Source organism: Procambarus clarkii, chromosome 74 (assembly GCF_040958095.1).
Source record: "Procambarus clarkii isolate CNS0578487 chromosome 74, FALCON_Pclarkii_2.0, whole genome shotgun sequence".
In the NCBI taxonomy this organism is placed as follows: domain Eukaryota; kingdom Metazoa; phylum Arthropoda; class Malacostraca; order Decapoda; family Cambaridae; genus Procambarus; species Procambarus clarkii.
The window spans coordinates 14,633,917-14,644,875 of record NC_091223.1 but is presented as its reverse complement, the minus strand read 5'-3'; the positions used below and the strand labels follow the sequence as shown (position 1 = coordinate 14,644,875).

General features: G+C 37.8%; 1 protein-coding gene across 2 annotated transcripts in view; it reads left to right on the top strand.

The window, feature by feature from the left end:
• Positions 1-1,257: 1,257 nt before the first annotated feature.
• LOC123767345 (cholinesterase) overlaps positions 1,258-10,959 on the top strand; it is a 42,351-nt gene continuing 32,649 nt past the window's right edge. The window contains exon 1 of one of the 2 annotated variants that reach the window (XM_045756962.2): positions 1,258-1,847. In XM_045756962.2, coding sequence (XP_045612918.2) covers positions 1,331-1,847 — 517 coding nt within the window. In that variant the 5' untranslated portion in view covers positions 1,258-1,330. The remainder of the gene's footprint in view (positions 1,848-10,959) is intronic. The other variant, XM_045756961.2, reaches the window with a different exon arrangement.

The window sequence follows — 10,959 nt, the reverse complement described above, 5'->3', positions numbered from 1 at the left end:
GACATGGGTTGACATTTAGAAGTAAGGTAGGTTACATGGAGTTAATTAGGTAGTACTTAGTTTTCATCTTAAACTGGTTGAGAGAGGTACAATCTTTGACATAATTGGGAAGGTCATTCCACATTCTGGGGTCCCTTGATTTGTAGAGCATTCCTAGTTTGATTAAGTCTAACTCTTGGAATATCAAATAGGTGTCTTTTTTAAGTAAATATTATTATGCTATTAGTAATATTGTAGGATAGAGAGATATACAGTATTGGGGCTAAGTGGTAGGAGGGAGGGGTTGAGGACGATGGGAAGAGCTATATATATATATTATATATACTATACTATATATATATATATATATATATATATATATATATATATATATATATATATATATATATATATATATATATATATATATATATATATATACTGTACAGTATATATATATGTGTGTGTGTATAAATAATCATTGCACTACATTTATTGGGACGGGTCTGAAGCGAACAAAATTAAAGACAAATATACTTGACGATTACAGAACGTTACAGTGTGTGTGTGTGTGTAAATACAGGTAAATAATTCAATTTCTTTATTATGCACCCCACACCCATCCCGTAGGCGGTGGTGTAAAGGATTACAGAGGCACATAATCGGTTCAGGAACTGAACCCTCTAGTTCGTTTAGCTTAGCAAATATAAAGGTACGTTTCTCGTTTAGCTAAGCAAATATAAAGGTACGTTTTGTGACCGTCGTTAAACCCATTAATTAATACCACAGTGGAACGAGAGCCTGGCAGCCCTCCCCAGAGTGGGTTACCACTTACTCTACATCTCTTCCTATATCATACCTTAATACACGGCTACTATAATCTATTATTTGTATTTTATTCATATTATAATAGCGGTTTTACAGATAATAACTTTTTCACATGTTTATACAATGAAATATTAGTTAGCTGAAGGGAAAAATAGATAATGTGTGATCATATGGCAAACTTAAAGGTTTGATTACCTGCGTGTTGGGTGCTGCCTCTGCCGGACAGGTGGGGAATTATAGAACATTTTCTTAATTTACACAGCTATATAAACAATTTATTTAATAATATTAATATATAACCAATAAGGTGAATATATGGAAGCTAGCAGTAGTACTGTTTGTTCAAATTGATGAAGCTGGAGACTACAACCGACGCCATAAAATGAACACGAATACATGGGGCGAACTGACGCACAAACACCTGGCTTCAAACCTGGTGGTGGGGCGGCGAGAGGGAGGCCGCAGTGTGTGTCTGACCATGTGTGTGGCAGGTGTGTGGTGCGCGGGGCGGTGACGGCCACACATGCAACCTCTACACACCTACGGGGGGCAGCAACGAGGGGTCATGTCACGTGTGAGGGTCGTGGCAGATGTGTCACGTGTGAGGGTAGTGGCAGGTGTGGTGATACTGTGGTGCATGGCGAGCGTGACCGAGTGTCAGTTCCGCAATGACCGGGAGGAAGACTACTATTACTACAACTCTCGCCGGGACCAGCGGCCGCCCTACTCCACCCCGGCGTCGGTGCGTGCCCAATACAACAGCGGCGACACCTACTACGGCACCGACCGTCGCTACGACACCCGCTACGACGACCCCTCCAGGGTCCGGGGCTTCGACAACAAGTTCCAGGAACCCAGTTTCCGTTACGGGGAAGATAATACCGACGGACGCCTGGGTAACCGTCGCTACGACGCCAGGGGCCGCGAGCGACCGGGCTACGACGGCCGCCTTTGGGACGCCCGTAACAACGGCCAGTTCGGCGTCCTAGACGGCTGGAGACCTGACCTCCAGGGTGAACAGCGGCCCTCAGAGAAGCCAGGTGCGGCCCTCACGGGACGCCTTACCCATCCTGTGAAATTGTTTATGTAATAATCTAAGACGAGGTCTGATAAAGACCTTTTGTGCCCTCTGTAATGCTTTTGCGCTACCGCTCACAGGATGAGTATGGGGTGCACAATAAACTAGCCGCCTTCGGCGGCAACAATCAAATCAAATCCTGTGGGCGTTGGCGGAAATAGTTTAGTCACAGTGTATTCACAAACTAAACTCTAGTGTACTTTAAGCTAAACAATATATACCAACAGCTTTTAGCACTTTTCATACACACCAATATGTCCTCTCTGACACACCCACATCCCTCGTGACACCTATATAATGTGCCACAGGGACGTTAGAACTTTTTTCAGTGTCAGAGTAGTGGAGGCTGACTCCATACACAGTTTCAAATGTAGATATGATAGAGCCCAATAGGCTCAGGAATCTGTACACCAGTTGATTGACGGTTGAGAGGCGGGACCAAAGAGCCAGAGCTCAACCCCCGCAAGCACAACTAGGTGAGGACATAACCACAACCCTCATGACACGCCCACATACCAGCAAACATTGCACACATAAACATAATGCGTTTTTTCACACACTCACATGACCAAAGTCCCCACCACAGTACAGTTCTCACCCACCCACAGCCCCACCACACACACCAACAACACAGTCCTTATACCTCCATAGGCCAGTCATATCACATATTCATATAATTACAGATATCACATACATATATATATTTTTAATTTTAGTCATTTATGCATTTCATACCCGTCCAGTGGGCAGTGGTAGAACCCATACCCGTCCAGTGGTTGTCGGTGGAAACAGTTATCACATACATGTGATAAATAATGTGATCAGTGATAAATAATGTGATTATTTAGACACATAATGTGATCAGAAACTGAACCCACTGTTAATTTACCAAAGCAGGTCTACAACAACAGTCCTTTCACACACGCAAATCTTCACAACCACCACATAACTATGGCAGTCTCTCACATACCACATATAACTACAGTCTTCTCTCCCACGCCTAGATAACGTTAGAGAAGATTCAGAGGTATGCCACCGGACAAATCCCAATGCTTAGAGAGGCATAAGTAACGAGGAAAGGCAACGGGAGTTAAATCTCACGTCCCTGGAAGACAAATTAGCAGACATGATCACCACCTACAAAATTTTCAGAAATTGACAGTCTAGACAAAAACAAACTATTTAGCATGGGCGGAACACGAACAAGGGGACACAGGTGGAAACTTAGTACTCAAATGAGCCAGAGACATTAGATTTTTTTCAGTGTCAGAGTAGTTAACAAATGGAATGCATTAGGCAGTGATTTGGAGGCAGACTTTGTACACAGTTTCAAATGATAGAGCCCAATAAACTTGAAATCTGTACACCAGTTGATTGATAGTTGAAAAGTTAGGATTCAGAGACATAATATTTGTATAGCTAAGCATGTTGAAGTATTGATTAACTAGTTACATTATTTATTTATTTTATTTATTTATATACAAGAATTGGATTTATATTTTATATATTTATTTTATATAAAATTAAATATATTTTATATTAAAATTAAATATATTTATTTATATACAAGAATTTATATACATCCATTGGGGTTAATAGGGTACATAGCATTGATGATTTTACATTCTTGTAAAGCCACTGGCACACATAGCGTTTCTGGCAGGTCCAAAATCTAACAGTTAATTTTAAGTAGGTAATTTAGAGCAAAATTGACAAAAAAATTTTTACATGTATATTGTAAGAAAAGTTGACATAATACGCAAAGATTAGATTAATACACAATAATGACAAAGATTAGTAGGTACATTAGAGGAAAATTTGAGGGTTATCAACTGGTTTATTGTACCACAATGTGAGGATCATTTCAGGGTACAGTACAATGCAGTAAAATATGCACTCAATATAACAACCATGATATAAGGTGATAGCAATGATGATAAAGGTAAAGATTGTATGGCTTAGGTACATATATTGGGGAATTGGGTTGCACTAGATACAGTGCGAGTATAAAGCACTAGGTAGGAAACTATGGAGATGAAATTAGGTACTTTTTGGTTTTATTTTTGAATAATTCATTCAATTTCTTTATGTACCCCATACCCATCCCGTAGGCGGTGGTGTAAAGGATTACAGAGGCACATAATCGGTTCAGGAACTGAACCTTCTAGTTCGTTTAGCTAAGCAAATAAAAATTTTTTGACGCTAGTTACAAAATTATTAATGTTGTATACACATGTACACACTCTCATACATACATGTACACATATATATACGTATACATATACATACACATACATATCTAATCACCCACACAAATACACATTAATAATCTTTGTGTCAAGGCAAGAGTTGGGACAGCTTTTCAATTCGTTAGGGAGTGAGTTCCATAGACAAGGTCCTTTTATTTACATAGAATGTTTACACATATTAAATTTGACTCTGGGTGCGTCTGGATTTAACTAGTGCATGAGTTAGTTTAGTTCATTTATTATGCACCCCATACCCATCTTGTGGGCGGTAGTGGAAAGGGTTACAGAGGCACATAATGGGCTCAGGGACTGAACCCCACAATTCATTTAGCTAAGCAAGTTACAATCTTGATGAACTAGTTACAAAATTCAATATAAGTCGTCACATCAACAATGGGTTCGAGATCGACCACAAGTAGTTTCTAAAATTAAGCAACTGACATATGTGGAGAGCTAGTGTCACAATTGATAAGTTTGTCCTGCACACCGCATGAGCAGTCTATTTACATGTTGTTGTTATAGATTCAGCTACTCTGAACAAGTTCCAAGTCGCACGGGCTATGGTCAGCCCGTAACTTACCTGGCACAGGAGCGGGGCAAGAAGCACGGGCTATGGTTAGCCTCGTGGACGGGAGATGTCTCCCGTCTCTATTTACAGTTTTGGTTTCGTTTATTTCATTACAGCCTCATACCCATTCAATGGGCTGTGGCAGAAGGATCACAGATAGAGGGGTTTTGAAACCCTTAAGGTCCCTTATGCCAAGCAGTTTACATTGGTTTTGGTTTAAACTAATTATAATTTACTGCACTTAATCTTTGACTAACTATGCTCTTCTCCCCAATTTTATTCTTCTGTTCCCACTCCCCCCTCTCCCTAAAGGGTAACTTTATCTTAATTTGATTTATTCATTCAGGTCTACAGTCGAACAATTTGATGAAGCTGAGTTATATAAGCAGGTAGTGTGAGCATTTTGAACTTGAATGTTTGATAACGTAATTCCAACGGATTCAAGAAGTCTAACAGAAGGGCGTGGGAGAACGATCCAGGTTCGAACTATGGATAGGGTGAGAGATTGGACAGCATTCATTCATTGTTCACCCGTATGCACTCGGTACTAATTGGTTACCTGAATGTAAAATTATTTCAAGATTGTGTTCTAGGGAATACAAGGTGCTAAATATCGAAATCGCATTCAGAATCATTCCTAAATCCCAGAATAAAAAAAAAAATAATATTCAGGATTGAATTGATTTCTAGCTTGCCAAGTCATCGCGTAGAACTGACAGCAGGGAATTCTTATTCCAAAGATTAATAAATCCATTGCACAGCTCACACGGGAAAACTCGAGGGAGAATGGGAGCAAGGACCCTCTGTAGCCCCGGGCGTCCGGTTTCCCACCACTTCTTAAGACAGTGTCTAATGAGTGTACCTCAACATAAGCTTAAGAAAATTATGACTTTTCTTAGTTTACCAATATTGTTTTATTTTTGAGCGAGAAGGAAAATGTTTGAGCAGGTCCCACTCCGATCACCTAATGATGATTGAAAACACTGATCTGATAATGATTAAAACGATTATTGATAAATTAAAATTATGGTTTGGCCATAATAAAACCTATTCAGCCAACCGCCTGAAATGCATGATTTTAATCCCTTCAAGTTCAAGTGAGTTTTTTGAGAAAATAAAGTACATCTCAAAAGGATAGAGTAGCTTAGGCTATTTCTACCTCTCGCTCACGAAATTATAACCGTCATCAGTGCAAAGAATAAGGGCAAAAACTACGTTACGACTTGATGATGCTGTTGCGTGTTGAAACAAAAAAGTGCCTGCAAGAAAGCAAGCGTAAAATGCAAGTCAGTTTTCGTGAATTTGAGAGAGTCAATGACACAAATGTGCAGAGAACCGATATGAATTTAGGATCTATTTTTGTCTAAATCTGTTCTCAAAATAGAGGCAAAGTTTATTTCGTATTGTATTCGTTCCCCTATTTATATATAAATTAAATGTAATTTACACATGACTGATAAATGATTTGCTTGGGTTAGCACCACATTGCTAAAGAGAAGCAACCAATCCGTCAAACTTAAAAAATTGTATTTTTTTGCAGAGTCAAATCGTGAGGACAGGGTGTGTTGAAAGTGCTCTTCTCAAACTGCTTTACTTAGATTAAATGTAAATAATCTCTAATGGAGCCGAAACACATGACGCGACGGTGGACAAAACCATGATATATAATAATATTAATATGTATAAGATAACAGTTTTCTATTCAAATATCCTGTTTACAGCTATTGCGTGTAAGACACCACAAGATCTTTCGCAATTATCTCTAAAAAAAATTAGTGGGCCGTTGACCAGCCTAACAGAAACTTGTGGATAAAATTATTTAGTAATTCCCATGCATGATTTTTGTTGCCAGTTGAATAACGATGCCGTCTCAAGTATGCAATATGAACATAATTTATGACTTTAGATACAATAGCCACTTTTAAATGACTAGAATTATAAAAAAAAACTGGACAGCCTATGGTTCGATATTAAAGCAATTGAAGGTAACTTCCAAACACATGGAGTTATACCTGGGCATTGGGGTTTAGAACAGGATGCTCCTGCCTCTCACAATTGTTAGACCACTCTGACATGGTCCTAGGTGTCATGGACGACAAGCAAAATATGCTTTTGGCAAATTAGGAAGTTATCTTTAATTTTCTAATGGACAAAACCCAAGGAGTATTATTAATAGGGCAGTCAGTAACGTGAACTCCGGACCATCCACCGTGAAAAGCTCAGTTCCCCAGGGTACTGTTCTTGCCTTACTATTTTCAGCATTCTACACAAGGGCACAAACTAATGTAAAGTATTATCCATTGTAGATAATGCTAGGATTTTTATGAGAGTATAGAGTACTGTGTACAGTACTGTGCTTGCCTCAGTATTTTTCTCATTCTAGACAAGGGTGCAAACTATAGCAAAGTATTATCCTTTGTACATAATACTAGGATTTTTATGAGAGTAGACAGTATAGAGGGCACAGTAAACCTCCGAAATGATGTAGATCCGTCTTCCAATGCTCAACAGATGCTCAACAAAGATAAATAAGTTTCAAGCCCTCTGCTGCGGCACAAAATATAATATCAAAACAGAAACCATATAAAACGCAGTCCAAATCACACTATAGAAAGAAAAAAAGGTATAAAATAGTTAGGAGTAATCATGTCGAAAGACCTTGTAAAGAACTCAATAAAGTAGCTGTCACAACTGCGAGAAAAATGACAGGTGGGATAACGAGAACTTTTCAAACAAGAGATGCCAAACCATTGATGATACTTTTTCAGACACCAGCGCTCTCTAGGTTGGAATATTATTACATATTAACAACCCCTGCATACTTTGTACACAACACAACTATCCAAAGAGAAAGTAAAATGAGAAACCAAAATTATATACCCTTATCCTGCTACGTTTGATTATTGTGCGCCTAGATTATTTACTCATGGCCTTCCGTTAGGGCTACAAAGGCTACCACAGGGAAATAGGAAAATAATTTTAGTATGTGAGACGCCTCCTCGAGAACATTGTGACAGTACTGAAACTATTTTCCTATTTTACTGTGGTCGTTTATGTGTATGTATGTATATATATATATATATATATATATATATATATATATATATATATATATATATATATATATATATATATATATATATATATACATATATATATATACATATATATATATATATATATATATATATATATATATATATACACATACGTATGTATATATATATATATATATATATATATATATACATATATATATATACATATATATATATATATATACACATACGTATGTATATATATATATATATATATATATATATATATATATATATATACATATATATATATATATATATATATATATATATATATATGTCGTACCTAGTAGCCAGAACGCACTTCTCAGCCTACTATGCAAGGCCCGATTTGCCTAATAAGCCAAGTTTTGATGAATTAATTGTTTTTCGACTACCTAACCTACCTAACCTAACCTAACCTAACTTTTTCGGCTACCTAACCTAACCTAACCTATAAAGATAGGTTAGGTTAGGTTAGGTAGGGTTGGTTAGGTTCGGTCATATATCTACGTTAATTTTAACTCCAATAAAAAAAAATCGATCTCATACATAATGAAATGGGTAGCTTTATCATTTCATAAGAAAAAAAATAGAGAAAATATATTAATTCAGGAAAACTTGGCTTATTAGACAAATCGGGCCTTGCATAGTAGGCTGAGAAGTGCTTTCTGGCTACTAGGTACGACATATATATATATATATATATATATATATATATATATATATATATATATATATATATATATATATATATATATATATATATATATGGGATAATGTGTGTGTGTGTAAATCACGAAAATAAGAAATTAATACATCTTCAGAAGACTCCTTCTGAAGATGTATTAATATATGAAAGTACTTAAGGAAATTCCTGTTTCAATTTTCCTCCGTGGTCTGACACTGTCATATATATATATATATATATATATATATATATATATATATATATATATATATATATATAGTAAACTGTTTACCACACTACCGTGGATGTAACATTTCATAAATAGAGCAGTTAAGAGAGCGAATGTCAGAGCGGATAGCACTGTTCTATCTATTTGTTTCAAGAACGGTCCAGTGTTCAAGGCTCCTAGTGCCTAAGGTGAATGAAATATATGTGGACCATATATTGTATTCACATTTTGATGTGAACCAGGAAATGTGGCAAATTCCCCAATAATGAATACAAATATTTTTTTTGAAGTTACCTTTCACTTCACGAGTTGTGAATTTCCTGTTTGAGCGTTGTATTCTAACGGTATTCCTACAATATTTACCGAAACCTTAAAAAATGGGATGAACATTAAAAGTATTCGAACCACTCATTAAACTCATACGACCGAGAGAGAAATGGCGACCTCCACATTCTTGTGAACTTATTTATTTATATATACTAGAAGGGACATTGGGGTTTATGAGAGTACATAGCACTGATGTTTTTACATTCTTGTAAAGCCACTAAACACGCATAGCGTTTCGGGCAGGGTTCTTATCAAGGTTCCGGGTGATAAGGCCGAGGGTAGCGGACACGCTGAGTCACCAACATGGGTAAGCAAGTTATAGGAAGGAGCTGGCAGCGTGCCCAGCCCGTGGCACACTGCTGGGGCACAACTGCCGCCCAGTGGGCCAAGGTGACGACTGCGGCCGACGGTAATCATGGCTGGAAAGCAAGGCTCGCTCCAATTTCCAATCAACTCATCAAAAATTTGATTCATTAAGGATTGTACACTTTATGGTTGAGTCACATTACAGTATATTAATGAAGAAAGTCACAATATCAGCATAGTATGGTGATATTTTCCTTGTGTAAATCTACAATATATCTGTCGATGATACCGAGGATCAACGTCCCTTAGGCCCGGTCACTTACAATTTATATTTAGAAGTTTCATTTGTCAGGAATTTTTAAACAAAAATCCATGATGCATGACAACAAATAATTACAGTTATTGCTGGAGTGAACCTGTATTACGACCATAGGAAACCTCAAGTTTACAGTTAGAACTGTGAAACTAATGCTGGTGAAACATATATTAGGATGGCGAGATAGCAAATTGATGCATATTTAATATAAACTATTTGTTTCAAGAACGTCATCTCTCAAAGAGTTAACGTTATCGTAGCCTATAAGAATATTTATACAATAATCCTAAAACACACACACACACACACACACACACACACACACACACACACACACACACACACACACACACACACACACACACACACACACACACACACAGCACTTCATGCAGTGTGAAGGGTAAAATATACATACATACCGGGAAAGTGTACCCTGGTTCTCGGTATGCATGCAATGAGTTTGCTTTATTGCTGTACTATGTTCAGGACTAGAGTATACATGCTGGTCGTGGTCATCTTAATAACCCTCTAGAGGTTAATAATAGTCCTTGAGCCCAATACTACAAACCTACAATATGGAGTGTGTATTTACAGCTGCATTAATTTCAGTGTTGCAAGCTGTTGCCTATTTTCATTTTTTAAATAGAATTCGTTGTGTGTGTGTGTGTGTACTCACCTAATTGTGCTTGCGGGGGTTGGGCTTTGGCTCTTTGGTCCCGCCTCTTGACTGTCAATCAACTGGTGTACAGATTCCTGAGTCTACTGGGCTCTATCATTTCTACATTTAAAACTGTGTATGGAGTCAGCCTCCACCACAGTGTATGGAGTCAGCAGTGTGTACTCACCTATTTGTGCTTGCGGGGGTTGAGCTTTGGTGTGTGTGTGTGTGTGTGTGTGTGTGTGTGTGTGTGTGTGTGTGTGTGCTGGGCAGGAGTCACTGTCCAGCCGACAGATCACAAACAGGTGAATATCCTGCTCTGTGGCCAGACTTCCTCAACGTGTGTCCTTACATCATCGCCACCCTCACCAGCAATTTGTGTTGCCGGCAGCGCCTTCCTGCCTTTCACTATTATTTACCACGCTGACTATAGTTATCACCATCCCCCCATCATCTTCACTATCTTCACCCTCCTTACCATCACTTATTCACACACATTCACCACATATATGCTTCATAGGCAAAGTGGATAGGCTTGCCTAGTTTAATAACCTATTAGAAAACACACAAGAAATATTGACTAAATATTTCGGTTCCAAGCTAATTATATGATAATTCTTGTATAATTTATCTTGTCCTCTTGTGCGAGC